The sequence below is a fragment of the Oryza glaberrima genome, chromosome 5 (assembly GCF_000147395.1).
Source record: "Oryza glaberrima chromosome 5, OglaRS2, whole genome shotgun sequence".
NCBI lineage: Eukaryota > Viridiplantae > Streptophyta > Magnoliopsida > Poales > Poaceae > Oryza > Oryza glaberrima.
The window spans coordinates 3,524,869-3,542,055 of record NC_068330.1 but is presented as its reverse complement, the minus strand read 5'-3'; the positions used below and the strand labels follow the sequence as shown (position 1 = coordinate 3,542,055).

The following is a 17,187-nucleotide window of genomic DNA, read 5'->3' as shown; positions in this document are numbered from 1 at the left end:
ATAGGACTATTGTTGATGAGTTGGCTGTCATCGTCCTTATTAAATGATTTAATCATTGGTGGCACGCTTCCATTAATTCTGATTAATGACCCATGTTGCTCTACAAAGGGCCCTAAACTATTAGCTGGTTCAAAAATGTAGACCCCATGTACAGACTAATCCACATCTAAAAGAGCATCTTGCTAGCTTACATATGCAGTTGATAGCACAAATCAAGATTGGACCACTCAAGAAAGAAACAAAAGAAATGGGACAATATGAACAACAAGAGGAACATGTGCTCTCTTTGACAAACATCTTCACCCATAATATGGCTAGCAATTATTTCTTTAGTGGGATAATTTACACTAATAATCCATTGGGCGCATTATGCCCCAATTTATGGTACAAAAGATTATTGACCGTCATATCTCCTATGATCACTACATAATAAAACCCTAAGCACAAAGATAACATATTCCCAATCTGTACCCACAAGGGTGCACCTAGCAAAACGACACACCCCCTACAGTCTATGGCAAGCTGGGCCCACCAGCAAACAGTAAACCATCCTTTTCTTACAGGTCCCCGTGAGTGCCTACACCCATGGTTGCATGGTCAACAACAACAATCATCACCCACATCACACTGCTAGTGGGCCCCCTTCAGTTTGAACTATCTATATTACTGTATTACTCACTCCTGATCGTTGAGCAGGCCCAAGGAACCGGAATTAGCACGGGCTTGGAGTTGGGCTTGGGCTTGGGCCTGGGCCGGTCTAGCAAGGGCCATGAGTTTGGTCGGTGAAATGGGCTGTCTCGGGTCAGCCCGCTTCCTTGTCTCTGCATCAGTACCAACTCCATTGCCGGCTTTTCTTGCCTCGACGCCATCATCGTGTCGAATGCCACGTAGCAACGCCGCCACATCCTTCATGGTCGGTCGATCCTCAGGTCGTGGGCTTGCGCATAGCAATGCAATGCCGAGAGCTTGTAGCATCTCTTGGACCTGGGTATCGGGCCGGCCCTGCAACCTCACATCGATGATCTCCGCCGGGTCTCGCTTCCGGCAAAGGTGGTCGCGCACCCATTGCACCACGCTTTGTCCCTCCCCGAATGCCGGGTCCAGTGGGCGGCGCCCGGTGATCATCTCGAGTAGCACCACACCGAAGCTGTACACGTCGCTCTTGGTTGTGATCTTGGTCATGCATCCATACTCTGCGTTGATCAAGATCAAATATCAGCCATTGATTAATCTTGTGCTTTTCTTTTTAAAACAAATTCAATTAAACTGCTGAAATTTTGTTTGAACTGGTGAATGTGTGTGTGAGTGTGAGAAAAGGCTCTTACCGGGAGCGATGTAGCCGTAGGATCCGGCGAACGGCGGAGGCGATGAGCTGGCGCCGTCGTCGGCGACACGGGCGAGGCCGAAGTCGGCGAGGCACGCCTCGTAGCGGTCGCCGAGGAGGATGTTGTCGGCCTTGACGTCGCGGTGGATGATCCCTGGAACGCAGTCATGGTGGAGGTAGGTGAGGCCCTCGGCCACGCCGACGGCGATGGCGAGGCGAACCTCCCACTCCACCACGGCGGCGGTGGTGGTGGCGCCGCCGCCCGTCGCGCCGCCGTGGAGCAGGCCGCCGAGGGTGCCGTTCGGGAGGTAGTCGTAGAAGAGGAGGCGCGTCCGGCGGTTCGCCGCCCAGCCCAGCAGCCGGACGATGTTGCGGTGGCGGACGCGCGGGAGCACGCTGACCTCGCCGGCGAACGCCTCGATGGACGCCTCGTCGCACGACCTGAACTTCTTGACGGCGATGGTGACGCCCGACGACGGCATGCTCGCGCGGTACACCTCGCCGGACCACCCGTGGCCGATCACGTTCGCCGGCGTGAGGCTGCGTGCCACGTCGGACACGCCGATCTCCAGCTTCTGGTACAGCGTCACGTCCCACGGCGGCGACATCTCGCCGTCCTTGTCCTCGCCGCCGCGGGCGCCGCCGCCGCGGCGGTGCCACCCGAAGAGGACGAGCGCCGCGGCCGCGAGGAGGACGACGAGGGCCGAGAGCAGCACCGCCATCGCGACGCGGGCGGCGCGGCGCGCCTCCACCTCGCGCTCGCTGGCGTCGCCGGAGCACCGCGAGAGGCACAGCGCCGGGTTGCCCTCGACGTCGCTCGTCGGCAGCCTCGCGAAGAACGCCGTCTCCGGCAGCCGGCCGGTGAAGCCGTTGAACGAGACGTTGAGCGCCACGAGGTTCTGGAGCGCGGACAGCGGCTGGAGGTCGCCGGATAGCTGGTTCCGCGACACGTCGAGCACCCCGAGCCTCACGAGCCCGGCGAACTCCGCCGGAATCGCGCCGGAGAAGCCGTTGCAGCTGAGGTTAAGCGCAATCTCCAGCCCCGGAATCTTGCCGATGCTCCCCGGCACATGGCCGGAGAGCGAGTTGCCGCCGACGTCGAGGAGCTGGAGGCGCGTGCACGAGCCAATCTCCGGCGGCATCGACCCGGACAGCCGGTTGCCGCCGAGAACCAGCTTAGTCAGAGACGTCAGCATGCCAATCTCCGGCGGGATTCCGCCGGCGATGACGTTGTCGGAGAGGTCGAGGTACTGGAGCGAGAGCCAGTCCCGGAACAGCCTCGGCGGCAGCTCGCCGGAGATGGCGTTGTCGTGGAGGTCGACGAACGTGAGGTTCCGGCACCCCGACATCTCCGGCGGGAGCGCGCCGGCGAGCCGGTTTGACGCGAGGTCAAGGAAGCTGAGGTTCCCGAGCATGCCGATCTCCGGCGGTATCGCGCCGGCGATGTGGTTGCCGCTCGCCCGGAACCTTACGAGCGCCGCGCAGCTGCCGATCTCCGGCGGGAGCTCGCCGGAGAGGTTGTTGTTGATGAGCAGCAGCTTGGACAGCCGCGGCAGCCGGAAGAGGGAGCGCGGGATGGCGCCGGTGAGCGCGTTGCTGGAGAGGTCGAGCGCCTCGAGGCTCCCGCACCGGCCGAGCTCCGGTGGGATGCTGCCGGTGAGCTGGTTGGCCCAGAGGTAGAGCATGCGCAGCGCCGGGAGGCGGCCGAGCTCCGCCGGGATGCCGCCGGTGAGCTGGTTGTTGTCGAGCTCGAGGTCGGTGAGGTTGCTGCACCGGGCGAGCTCCGGCGGGACGGCGCCGGAGAGCTTGTTGACGCTGAGCTGGAGCTCCTGCAGCGACGAGAGGTTGCCGAACGACGGCGGGATGTGGCCGGTGAGGCCGTTGAGCGACAGGTCGACGACGGCGAGCGCGGCGCACGAGCCGAGCTCCGGCGGGATGACGCCGACCAGCTGGTTCTGCCATAGCAGCAGGTTCCTGAGCTTCCCGAGCCCGCCGAGCTGCGCCGGAATGGAGCCGGACAGCGCGTTCTCGTAGAGGTAGATGTTCTCGAGGCACCCGCACCGGCCGAGCTCCGGCGGGATCGGGCCGGAGAGGAGCGCCGTGTAGATGGCCAGCGTGGTGAGGTTCTTGAGCCGGCCGAGGCTCGCCGGGAGCGGGCCGGTGATGCTGGTCTCGGCGAGGCCGATCATGGTGAGGCTGGAGCAATCGCCGATCTCCGCCGGGAGCGCGCCTTGGAGGTTCTTGTTGCCGCCGCCGCGGAGCACCTCGAGGCTGGACATCTTGCCGATGGACGCCGGGATCTTGCCGGCGAGCTGGTTGTCGTAGACGATGAGCTCCCGGAGCGAGGTGAGGTTGCCGATGGTGTCAGGGATGGCGCCCTCGAGGCGGTTGGAGTTGAGGTAGAGGGTCTCCAGCTTGCTCCCCGGCCGGCAGAGCGCCGCCGGTATCGTCCCCGTGAGGGCATTGTTGCTGAGGTCGAGGTGCGCCAGCGCCGGCAGCTCGCCGAGCTCCGGCGGGATCGGGCCCGTCAGGTTCGCGCCGGTGAGCACCAGCCGTGTCAGCGTGCGCCCCACGGCGGCGGCGAGGTTGCCCGGCACGCCGCCGAACAGGTCGACGAACTCCAGGCTCAGCTCCGTCACGCCGCCGTCGGCATTGCACGTCACGCCGGTCCACCGGCACGGCGACGCGTCCCCGGCTTTCCAGTCCGCCAGCGCGCCGCCGCCGCCGCGCAGCGTCGCCTTCCACGCGAGCAGCGCGGCGCCCTGCTCGTCCACGGCGAGCACGCAGCTCACGCGCAGCACCACGACCACACACGTCATGACCATCGCCGCCGGCGACCTCGACGCCATTGGCGCCGCCCTCCATCTGCTTCTGCTACTCATCACGCATATACACTAATAACACACTCTTTGTACCTCTACTTGTATGCAAGTATATCCAAGAACACACACTACTATGCAAAGTGTAGTAGCTAATCCTATAGGGATTCTAGTGTACTTGTGTTAATTGCTCCCAAATCTTGGTCTTGCTTATGTCGCAAGACTAGTACTAAGTACTACTAACCTCTAACTAATCAATGAAGTCCTAATAAAGTTTTAGTATGAAGGAGAGAGAGAGAGAGAGAGAAGAGAGACCATCTCAAATGGTACAGTTTTTATATGCTTGTAGGGAAGAGGTGAGATCAAGAAACAAGAATGAGGTGTCTAAATAGGTAGGAGAGGTTGAAGAGTTTTTGAGTCTGATGAGATCATGAAGGTGAATGAAGCAATGGAGACTTGTCCCTGTCCCTGCAGAATCTCTGGATCCAAGGCCACAGAGCACAGTACTAACACTGCACTCTGTCCCTTCTATGACTAGTTTAGTAGCAATCTCTTATGGCCTCTAGTAGCAATGCACATAATCACCATGGTTAATGCTGCTGTTAGGATTGGTGATTGGGTGTTTAAATTTTTGACAGCCATCACCAACGACTAATTGCTTTGCAATGCAGTGCAATGCCCCAATTGGAGCTTAAAGAGGGGAGTGAGAGAGGATGCAGAAATTTTTTAACTGAAGCAACAGCTTTGCTGGCTTGAGAGTAAAAGATGGTGCCCCCAGAGACATGGCAATGGCATCAGGTTAAGCAACTTCATGGAAAGGCTGTGTGTGTCAAGGGGGATATGATTAAATAAGATGCAGTGAGAGCAACAGCTTTAACAGACTGTGGGTAAGGACTTGGCTGTAGATTTTCACATCTCAGGGTGGTAATTGAACTTACTAGTATGAATTAAGAACATCAAGAGTTGACAACTTGGAAATGGGAATTAGTAAATTCTTACTTGAGAAAAATGGGTCATCGGTACTTCAGAAATGCAGAAAAAAACTCTGAATATATGGGCAGCAAAGTCTCAAGTCAGTAACTCAAAAACATAGATGTCAGAAAGAATAGAGTCATGTTGATTGGAATATAAGACAACAATTAACTGACCTTTTTGCCTTGTTTGATTACATATTAACAGCCATTTCTGAATGTGATCGTGTAAGAGCCATTTCTGAATGTGATCGTGTAAGTAGACAGTAAAGCCCTGCACTGTAATTATGATCATTGCAGGGTGAGAATTGAACTAACTGCGCTGGTAAGAATCTCCAGAGTTGAAAGTTGAAAAATAAGAATAAAAAGGGACATCACAGCTGGGTGCTTAGTGGTAACACATGACACACAGAGAGAAGAACACAGTTCATTCCATGCAGTAACAATTATATAAACCGCATGGCAGAGGCTGTTTCTTGTCAGGATAAACAGAAAGGATTGGATCTTAAAAACCCCAGCAGAGGCTGTCACATGCCCCTGGTTAGATCTAATCTCACCTTTCCACTGTCAAGTTCATAGTTAATTACTACTGCCTCTTGTACTTTGTGTTAATGGTGAGGAAGCCGCCATCTAGCTAGCAGCTGGATTATACTAGTAAAAGTACAGGAAATTTTGCAGGCTCGCAGATCTAGATCTACCTTCTTCTCCAAATTCCCATCGGTAAATGGGCAGTTCGGATTAACCAATGCTGAACTACTAATCCCGTAGAAGATAATGGAAACTTGCAGAGTATTTACATTGGGGTTAGAACTTCCATTTGCAGTGTTGGTCGTTTTACCCGAAAAGATAGGGTACATGCTTCTGCCTTTGCAGTAAAAAGATATGTTTATGATGTGTATTTAACTAGCATGTAGAAGTAGAATGCTTACATGAGTGAACATTCTAGCATGTTCAAATACAGTGATTGACAAGTGTACATGAACAAAATGAGGAGTAAAGTCTAATGATAATTTGGTTACCGGTTATTACCACCAGTAAAAATTCACGGATGATTCTTGTTCATACCTTACAGTTCTCATGAATCATCCTGAGATTAGTGTTCATTAACTTGTAACAATTCATCAGCAGCGAAGCTGCATAACTGCAAAAGCTAACCAAGTTATACATGAATGGAAGGGAATGGAGGGAGAGAGAGTCATACTTGCTTAATTACTGATAAAACAACAAGTAAACAAATACCAAAGAGTACAATCATTTGTAGGGTGCACAGTTTCCAAGGTTTTCACCACATCATCACCTAGATCTACCAGCCTATACATGTTTACCCAATTCATTTATTGTGTCCTTAGCATATGGCACTGTCAGTCTTGTTGACAAATTCCTGATCAGTTCATCTATTCTCGTGATGCTTGTGCATGCAATTCATGACAGTATTTTAACCAGCGTTTAGTTGAAAGGCATCTCAAAGAGCCAGCAGTACATATCATTTTTTTGACACTAGCAGTATATATCTTTGATTTCACTAAGCAAAAGTGATTAACCTGTCACGTGAGGCAGTGGACTCTTGAGATACTTGCCGCGTGACTGTATCCAACCATCAATAATATTCCAATTCGTCTGTAGCTCCTCCTAGACATGGTGTGCTATTGCTACTCATGTGGCTCATCTTTTGTTAGTGTGGTGCAATTACATGTAAATAATTCAAACTGAAATGAAAGGGAAGTTTTAAGAACAAAAGCAAAGATCACACTTATAACAGAAAGGGGGGAAAGAAAAGGAAGAAAGGCAAACAAAATCAGAAATATTTTAAAGCTAAACTGCAACTTGCTAGTAACAATAATAGGCACAAAGATTGCATTGTTTAAAAGAACTGAAATGGTGTTAGTGAGGGGAATTGAGGAGGGAATCTAGGCATGAGATGTGGGGAGGTGGTAGGGCACATGCAGGAGTAGAAGACATGAAGAATACAATAACACAGGGCCTGCCTAGGATAGGCATCATGTGAGAAGGAGATGGTGGAACAAGTATACATAGATGACAGATATCATGGGGGGAGGTGGCCATCTGTTTAACTCCAGTGCTCCAGGAAACTAAGGGCATGAATCATGATAGACAAGTTTTTTTTTTTTGGATGAAAAATGATTTTTCTTTTTGTTGAAAACGCAGGAGGACCACGCTTCATTTCATTAAGAAGAAGAAAAAACACACTTACACAGGAGAGACCAATTTGATGAAAAATGATAAGGAAGCTATTAGCAATAAACAAGTGGAATTAGTGCCTTAAGTGGTGCTTCGTACTCTCGTGATGAGCAATGCACAAAAAAGAACAGCCATGGAGGTACAGGGTGGGGCGGCTAACAATATGCAATTTCTTGTCTTTACAAAAAAGAAATGTGTTTTTTTGTCGCTTGGTGAGGCAAAGACTTAAGCAGACAAACAGACTCACCAAAGACTTAAGCAGACAAACAGACTCACCTAGTCCATTGTACAACTCCACATTCCAAAGAGGATATGAAGATAAGAACAGAGAAAACACAATTGGTTGCTATGTGTGATTGTGTGATGATCTGGATTTTTCATAGAAGTGTTGAAGTGCAGTTTTGCTACATAGGTTAATTTTCACTTCATCTCCAAATGGTTACCTGATGAAATATTTCTCAACACAAATGCATCTGCCACTGGAAGCTAAAATCGTAAACCTCTCCCAAGAATATGGTTTCCTACTGAAATCATGAACGACTCAATGAACGAAACAGTTTACCTGCCAACAGAGAAACTTAGAAGGTTTAGTATTAGTTTAAACATATACTCCCTCCATTCTCTTTTCTTTATTTTATAAATTTTCTAAGTCCTGTCATGTTTGAGGATAATGCCATTACCAGTTAAATCGAAGTTGCAGAAATGAAAGAACCTTCAGGTATGAAGCAGAGATTTTTCTTTTGGATATCTCATTAACAAATGCGTGATACAAATTTTGTTTATGTGTACCAAAATTTCGCATAAATACATAGCATGTGCTTCATCAAGACTATTACATATGAAACTTGGTCAACACTAACATCATGAGGTAGGTATTTTTTAAATCACAGTTTCATGTATTAGCATCACAGTGTTTCCATCAACAAGTTGGCAAATAAGGAGCTTTACTACTTTTGCAGTTATCAATTACTCCAATAAAACTTTCAATTAGTAACATGGTGAATCAATCAATACAAAGCTCTCAGGGGGTGGACTTGTAGACCACACAAAAATCAATCAGTTCTTTAGTGCATACTGTGAAATGATTAGATTCAAATATAGAACTGGTAGGGGGTCAATTAACACACCCAAACTATAATCTTTAGCTATTATTTAATTGACAAAGATAATATAGTTCTTTAGAGAACCATCTTGGGGGCAGTGCCCGGGTTTTGAGGGTAGTGGAATTAAGTCCTTTGATCTCTTTCGGCTCTAAGCAGCAATTAAACCAAAAGTACTCATATAAGCACACCATAGCTGTTACCATCTACCTCTACTTTCTGACCTCATCACCTTTTATCATGTGCACCTAATTATACAGTATATTCGTTTCTTGTTCATCATCAGCTTAAACCTTCTCCTGCAATTTTCAAATTATTAATGGTTCCCAAGAAAGATTAGCTTTGCTTTTCACTGCACTCCTGTTCCATTGTAAAGAGGTTACTTGTGGAATTTGCTAACTACAAATGAAGTTAAATGTTCCTGAATGATCATATGAATTTATATCGAAACTGTGTGGTGACAAAAGTCTTTTGCACTCAACCAGTGTCAAATAAAACGCATCACACTTTTCTTTGATATACTATTTTCATTAAATCCTAAGTTTGTACTTACTACATTCATTTCCAATATCACCTTATGTTACTTTCAGGAGTGAGGTTCCATGGTCAAATCAAATGACATCAAGACATAGAACAATGAAGCAAAAATCCAAGGTGCAATGCTTCCAAAACAGATGCTATAGCATCTTTGCATTGAAATTACAAATTGAAAGGGAATGCAACTACAGTAAAATTGACCTAAGAACTCATGATCAAGAACCAATAGGTAGGAGAGAATCCACGTGCATTACAGGAACACATAAATACAAATAAGTGGATTCCCATTTTTCCATCGCTTGAATTGGATAGATAAATCGCCCAGGACAACTAATCAAATACCGCACCAGCTAATCCAAAATAGAAAATTGAAATAATTCAGTTTACGGGAAGCATTACAATCACCAAATGTGACTTCTTATTATTATACAAATTGTAAAACTGTGTGAGAAGGATTGCATCATCTCATAGTGATCCCTTCCTCAATTTAAGGGAACTGCTACATTGCATTAATTGTATAGCAACGAAAATGAAGCAAAAAAGGCTCAAAAGCTCAAGGGCACTTACATTTGGACGGTGTAAAAAGACAGAGAACTATGGCAGTAAGCTATGATCCAAAAATACAGACAAAAATGAAGTCAAGTTAGCTTTTTGCAAGTCCAAGGAAAAACTGTGTAGTATGTCATGGCACAAAAAGACATACCAAAATGATGTCACCATTTTGTTTCTCTAAACACTAATTCATAAGGAAGTTGTTTTCTGTAGCTCAATGTATGGACCTTTTTACACGGATAGTTCACCAACTTTATGCCATGAATCTTAGCCAAGATTATTTGAACAAAAGTAGAGTCTGGTGAGAATACAGTATACCACAGTCCACATATAAAATTAGTTTTGGTAAAAACTATTGTTCTCTTCAGCACGGCCACTAATTGCACAGCAATTGCAGAGCAACAAGGACCAGAAACTTTCACATCGATCTTCCATCAGTTTGTTTCACAGGCATAACTCTTCAGCACTTATATTATGTGATGTCACCATCATTCTCATATTTATAGGGAAAACGTTCAGCAAAGGTAAATTTCCAAATACTTAAGTGCTAAGACAAAAGAATGGTCTCACTACAAAAAGAAGAAAAGACAAAAGCATGGTTTCAAACGGTACATTCTAATTTATTTCCGGAAGGAGGCCCCGAATGTTAAAACCAAAAAATTGTACATTTGGCACTAAATGGTGAGCCCATTAACAACGGAACAAGGGCCACTTTCATCTTCTCACATGGGCAAACAGCACATTGACTGAAAGTGATAGCACGAAGTAGAACTATAATTGAGGAACTTACTGATACAGAAGGAATTGAGGCAAATTTCATAACAATTTGTAGAAACAAAAACTTCTTGAAAAAAATGAAGGGATCTTCATGATTCTCAAATAGATATACTGCGATTGCCATTTTCCCTATCAAATCAAATACTTTTACATTATTACAATAAACACTTCAACTAAGAATAACCAAAATCTTCTTCATTAGAAAAAGGAGAACATCACCACACGTACCATTTCATAACAAAATACCACTTACAACAATAGAAGAAGATTTCAGAATGGTATAACAAATAACATGTTATGGCCATATAAATTTTGTTCCTGTTTTATATAGAAATAGTTGTGCCAAAATCAAACCGCCCAGAAAACTTCTTTACTTAGGTTTAAGCACATAGCTGAATAGTTTGCTTTTAATGTCCGAATCATAAATATTTTGGGGTTTCAAAAAAAAAGAATCATAAACATTTCATGAAGATTTCCTTTTCTCCTGAACACATTTTTCTCCAACATGGTTTTCAATCAAATTGGATTCATCACGAAATTTCCTCTTCCTTCATGCTGCACTCTTGAAAAATGCACAGCAAGTAGCAGTTTCAAAAATAGCATCAGCGTGATACAATATCCAGAAGAAACAGAAAGGCCATCACAGGGAATAAGAAAGCGAGTGCATTGCATATGCTTCCTGCTTTATCCATATAATAGGAACTCCTTTTTTCAGCAGCCTATTAGACAATGTTTTTGCCTATCATACGGATACAAAACAAAAGATATGAAATAAAGTTGAATGGAACAGGATGTGCAGAGGATACAACACAAAAGATATGAAACAAAGTTGAATAAACAGGATGTGCAGCAAAGCGGAGATGCACAACAAGTGAATCAGACAGAAAATGCAGATGCACAAGTGTATCAGACAGAAAATACAGATGCATACATGCTAACCAAAACCAAATTGAGAACTAAGATGAACATTTTTGGCTAATGCTGTATTTTGCCAATTACAGTAGAAGTTCATAACCCCTGAGACCATTCAGGCAAGACAGAATGGAAAAGACGACACATCACCTCTTTTGCAGGAACAGTGTTCATGATGAAAAATTGAAAACCACTAGTTAATTAGACTAAGCTACTACCTGTGATCTGTGTAATGGAACAGCAAGCAAGCAAGCACCTCCAGTTCATCAGAACTCCAATTCCCAGGCAGCTCTCTCTATATATATATCACTATATCAGAATCTGGTGAAGCCTCTGAATCATGCTGTAATTGCACAGTCAAAAAGATCATACAAGCTATGATGATTGAAGAATTGACTGAACGAATGATGGTACCTTAATCTTAAAGCACACTCCAAATGACACACAACTAATGAACAAAACCAGCGTGAAAAAAAAAATAATCAGAAACCCCTTCTCGTTTTCTCTGCATAACCAGTAGCGGGAGGACGAGATCCCGCGCTCGCGCTCGCGCGATGAACCATTCCCCTTTCGCTAACTCATGCAGTGCTACGACTACGAGTGATTTCCCCCATCCCGCGACGCGCAAAGCGGAGTGATGGTCGGAGTCGGAGAAGACGAGCACAAAGAGAGGGAGGAGCGTGTGGGGATCCGAACCTCGCGGCGACGACGACGGAGCGGCGATCGGCGGCGCTCCCGCCGGCGTCGAACCGGCGGCGGCCCGCGCCACCCACCCTACCCGCGGTCGCCGCCGCCGCGCCGGCGAGCCTCGCCTCCCTGCTGGGCCGGATCGGGCCGATGCTATGCTGGTCCACTCAAAATGGGCCGAAACAGGTGGGACCCACTCTTAAATGGGCCGAATCTTCTCCGGCCCAACGAACTCCCAAGCGGAGGACTAGTCGTGTACTCCAAGTCGTAAGTCGTCTCCTCCAGTGAAGAAAAATAAAATTAAATAAAATTAAAAAATATTTTATTTTATTTTATTTTTAATTTGAAGCCCAACTTTAATTTCCTTCCTAACCAAGCAGTCAAGCACTTCATTCACCTTGCTCCCCTCCGCAAGCCGCCGCCGCAGCAACTCCGGCGAAATCCCCGGCCGCCGCCGCCGCCGCCCGCCGCCGCGATGAACGCGTCGCAGTTCATGGACAAGCAGATCCTCGGCCTCGCGGCCTCGGGCGCCGGTGCGGCCGCCGCCGCCGCCGCCGCGTCGTCGTCCCCTCCCGCGGCGGGAGGAGGTGGGGGCGGCGGGCTGTTCGATCTGATGAGCCCCGACCCGCAGGAGGACGGCGGCGGCCACGCGCGCCGCGGGCAGCAGCAACACGGCGGCGCCGACGAGGTGGTGCCCAGCTACGACTTCCAGCCCATCCGCGCCGCTCCCGCCGCCGCGGCGCCGGCCTCCGCGGCGAGCCCTTGGGGGTCGCTCGACTCCAAGGCGGCGTCCTCCAACTTCAAGGTATCATCTCCCAGCCGAGGGCGCCTCCGATAGATCTGCTCAGCTCGCCTCGCCTCGCCTGCTTCCCACACGAATTGAACAAGCGAAATTTCCAAACATTCGTAAGCTTGTGTGCTTTTCTTAGCCATAGGAATGTCCAGTTCTAGGTGATTGGTAATACTTTGTGACTCTGCGCTGTAGTGATGTCGAATTGATTGTGTGAAGTTGTGATTGCTCGTTTGCTATTACATGATTCAGATATAGAAAGGAAAGTGACATTTTAGTATTCGATGTTGGTGAAGATTGATGCCTTATCTGCTCATAAAGGGGAGACCACAGTGCTAGTTAGGATACTACTAGTTAGCTTGATTTCTACATTTAGCAGTTCAATGCTATTTCTGTGGAAATAACCCTGAGCCCCTGACTGTAATCACCACTGTATTACGATACTGAGCAGTTCAATCAGTTTGTTTTCCTAAAACCATTTGAGGATATTTTCAGATGCTACTCTGTTATGGGTAAATCATGCTCTTATCCCAAGAGGCAAAGACCCGAATATGTCAAGTGTTCACTTTGCTAGGCTTATACCCTTGTCAGGGAACGATGGATATTTGCCAGCATTGTTAAAATTTTGTGATTCTAATACTTTATCAATGGCCCTGATTTGTTTTGATTCCTTTATTTAGTTGGTTCTGATTGTTCAAGCCTTTAAGGTCTAGGTTAGATAGTTTGGCACTTTGCCCAAATAAGAAAAAAGAACTATCGTGAAAAATATGTAGGTTTTATGTGATATTTTTTATTTGGCAATTTTGTGAATTTCTGATTTAGGTAATATAGCAATACAATTTGTTGCCAACTCATCAATCATTAACATGGACAATAATTACATGTATCTTTTCATCCCAAGTCCAGCAAATTACCTAATTTTTTGATACTTTGATTCATGGTCATTTATCAATTCATACAAGTGATCTGCCTCTCTTCCCTTGTGATATATTGCTTAACATGTTTATCCTCTCTCATTGTGCAAAGAGTGCTGGCATGTTGGAGTCTCATGTGCTCAAGAAGGTCAGTCACGAAGAAGAAAGGGGCAACTTCAGTGCAGTCTCCATAGCAGATATTGATCGCACAATGAAGAAATATGCTGATAACCTGCTACATGCACTGGAAAGTGTAAGCTCAAGGCTATCACAGCTAGAGGGCAGAACACACCATCTTGAGAACTCTGTTGGTGAGTTGAAGCTAACAATTGGTAACTACAATGGCAGCACTGATGGAAAACTGAGACAATTTGAGAACACACTGCGTGAGGTAAGCTTCCCTCTCTTTTACTGTTAGACAATATGCTGTAATATCTGAATTGGTAACCAATTTATGGATTTGATTATCAAGAGGTAAAGTAAGTAACCAATTTATGGATTTGATTATCAAGAGGTAAAGTAATTTAGTTTTCTATTGAGTAACAGTAGTCTTTTCTTTACCTTCCCATGTGAAATGCTGCTATTTTTATTTTTATCCTTTTGAGAGAAAAAAGCTGAAGCCAGTATTCTAAGTTTTTGTCTTCTTTTTTGTGTATTTATACGAATAGTAAAATGTACAGCTTCTACTTTACCCTGTCTTGGCTTATTTGATTATTAATGGTCCATAGCTTCACATGCCCTAGCTGGGTTGCGACATTGGTTATAGTTACTATTTGTGATTTAAAGGACAATAACATGAGCAGGGAGCTAATATGTACCTTAACTGAGTTTATTCTTTAACTATAAGTATATGCAGTTTGCCTGGTGTTGTAGTCTTTAAGTTGTGATATAATTGTCTTGAACATTACTAAAAACTGCTTATTTGGTTCTAATTTGTATTAATTTGTTTTATACCATTGTGAGGGCATCCCGTATCTTACTATGGCATGTGCTACGTGTAGGTTCAAGCTGGTGTGCAGATTTTGCGTGACAAGCAAGAAATTGTTGAGACACAGGTCCAACTTTCAAAGCTCCAATTGTCAAAAGCAGAGGATGCTCAATCAGAAAAGGCTGGTGTTGGTCAGGCAGATTCAAGGCAGCAGCCAACTCTACCCCAACCTCAGCATCAAGCCCCTCCGCCTTCCCATCCACCGGCATTGCCTGCCCTTCCTGCTCCAAATGCACCACCTCCACCTGCACCCCAAAGCCAACCTCCATCACAATTCCCAGGCCATTTACCACATTCCCAGGTGCAATCAGTCCCACCTGCTCCACCGACTCCATTAGCACCAACCATACCACAGGAGTCCTACTATCCCCCGTCAGCAGTACAGCCAACTGACACCACACACCAGCAGTATCAAGCTCCACCCACCCCACAGTCGCAGGCACCTCCAGCACCACCACAGCATTATCAAACACCACCTCAGTATGCTCAGTATTCTCAGCCTCCTCCTGCAAGTGCTAACCCCTCAACTGCAGTCCCACCGTCAGTGCATCAGCAGCCTGAAGAAGTAGCAGCGCCGTATGGCCCTCCTCCTCAGAGCTATCCCCCAAATGTGCGCCCGCCATCTCCTTATGTGCCACCACCTAGCGGGCCTGCACCTCCTTTCTATGGTCCAAACCCTGGCATGTATGAGCCTCCAGCAGTCCGGCCAAACTCCGGGCCACCTCCATCCTACAATACTGGATACAAACCACAGGGTGGAGGCGGTTTCCCCGAGCCATATGGTTACAGTGGATCTCCATCTCACCGTGGCAATGCTGGAATGAAGTCGCCCTCGCCGTTTCATCCAACAGGCTCTGCGGGAAGCGGCAACTACAGCAGGCTCCCTACAGCTCAAATGCTGCCCCAAGCCGCGTCAGCGAGCTCCACCCCAAGCGCCTCCTCGGGCAACAGGGTGCCGATTGATGACGTGGTAGACAAGGTTGCCACGATGGGGTTCTCGAGGGAGCAGGTGAGAGCGGCCGTTCGCCAGCTGACCGAGAGCGGTCAGAACGTCGACCTGAACATGGTGCTTGATAAGGTGATGAACGGCGCCGACGCCCAGCCCCAGAGAGGCTGGCACGGGCGTTAAAAGCTCAGCTGCTATCCAGGGCCATGAAGCGCTCTCCCATCAACCTGTGCATATCACTGAACATCCAATCCACGGAGTCATTTTGTGCATTCGCGTGAACGTCAGATTCGGAATTCATATTGTCGATTTGGTGGGGAACAGACCAGGTCTGCTCGATTTGCTGTTGGTGATCTTACAGCAAGTGTTCTTTATCTCTTTGATTCGCCTGGTGTTGGTTGGTACTAGCAGTAGTACTAAAACTTGGTACCTGATCTCCAAAAATGAGTTTTTCTAGAGATGGTGTTATGGTTGTTATCCACTGATGATATGTTAATGATTCACGGGCTGCACTGTTCTGTTTAACTAGTCACGCTGCTAAGCTGCCTTCCAGTTTCCAGAAACACATTCTGCCGGACTGATGATTGATTACCCGATATTGTGTTGTGATAGCGTACGTTGTGATGAGTCGCTGGGAGAGCTGTTTGTTGTCTGCCCAAGACGGACAGCTCGGGACGAAATACACTGAAGCAGAAGGGAAATTTCGAAAATCGAAATCGTCTCGAAACTTTGGAACGACATTTCGAGAACACAACAGAAATTTAAGAAAATTTGGCTGGCATATGCAGCATGCTTGATGCGGATGCATCTGATCTCCATCCAAGCTGTCTTCCCCGGCCGGATCGATCTCTCACCACGACCTTGGCTTCGAGGTGGTAAGGTTGTTTCCCACCGAAAAATTTCGGATATTTCGGAAACCCTCTCGAATTATATCAAGACAATCGAAATTTCGGAAATATAGTTCCCACCGAAATATCGGATATTTCGGAAACCCTCTCGAAATACAATCGAATTCGGAAATTTAGCGCCTACGGTTTCCCACCGAAAATTTCGGAAACCCTCTGGGAAATATACAACCGAAATTTCGGAAATTTAGTGCCTAGGGTTGCGTTGATCCCTCCCTTTGCCGCCCCAACCTCGCCATCTATCTATAAGCAGCCTGGCCGCCGACGGCGGTGGGCGACGGCGACGGCGTCATCGGCATCACCAAGCACAAGCGCTCCAACGCCGGCGCCGGACCGGGCGAAGAGGATCCATGGCGCCGCCGCCAGCGAAGAGGAGGGATATAGGCCCGATCATCGCCGAGGTCTTGGCCACACTCGCCCATTGCTTGACGCCCAGCCTATTCCCAACGAAGGCTGGAATCTCGAATGCGACGCTTGGAATCTTTGGATAGATAAATCATGGACTTGGATATGCGTTCTTCGACTTGGTCGACCAGCACCGCGCCAATGGGAGGTCACCGATCGACGACGAGGGGGGCTAGCGGCTCGATCGCCGCCGGCGACGACGAAGACGACGGCGAAGAGAGGAAAGGACTATGTGGGCCGGCCGGTGTGGCGGTGCCAGCAGTAACTGACATCAAGCGCGTGTGTAGATGAATGGAGACAAAGTTATACGCGTATTTCTCAAACAAATCCACGAGAGAAATTTTGGGAATTTTCGAACCCG

General features: G+C 47.6%; 2 protein-coding genes across 6 annotated transcripts; one reads left to right on the top strand and one right to left on the bottom strand.

Annotated features, from left to right (window-relative positions):
- Nucleotides 1-286: 286 nt before the first annotated feature.
- LOC127773729 (leucine-rich repeat receptor-like serine/threonine-protein kinase RGI4) lies at nucleotides 287-12,053 on the bottom strand. 5 transcript variants are annotated; one of them, XM_052299884.1, is made up of 4 exons: nucleotides 11,888-12,053; nucleotides 5,292-11,486; nucleotides 1,326-5,188; nucleotides 287-1,193 (listed from the first exon to the last, which is right to left on the bottom strand). In XM_052299884.1, the coding sequence occupies exons 3-4, from the start codon at nucleotides 4,204-4,206 to the stop codon at nucleotides 676-678; spliced, it is 3,399 nt and encodes a 1,132-aa protein (XP_052155844.1). In that variant the 5' UTR covers nucleotides 4,207-5,188; nucleotides 5,292-11,486; nucleotides 11,888-12,053; the 3' UTR covers nucleotides 287-675. The 5 variants fall into 5 exon arrangements, with proteins under 5 accessions (XP_052155844.1, XP_052155845.1, XP_052155847.1 ...); XM_052299885.1 differs by having other exon boundaries at nucleotides 1,326-5,393; nucleotides 6,180-11,486; XM_052299887.1 differs by having other exon boundaries at nucleotides 1,326-11,534.
- A 212-nt stretch (nucleotides 12,054-12,265) lies between these two features.
- LOC127774864 (protein transport protein SEC31-like) lies at nucleotides 12,266-16,127 on the top strand. Its single transcript, XM_052301156.1, has 3 exons — nucleotides 12,266-12,683; nucleotides 13,695-13,973; nucleotides 14,584-16,127. The coding sequence occupies exons 1-3, from the start codon at nucleotides 12,354-12,356 to the stop codon at nucleotides 15,697-15,699; spliced, it is 1,725 nt and encodes a 574-aa protein (XP_052157116.1). The 5' UTR covers nucleotides 12,266-12,353; the 3' UTR covers nucleotides 15,700-16,127.
- The last annotated feature ends 1,060 nt before the right edge of the window (nucleotides 16,128-17,187 follow it).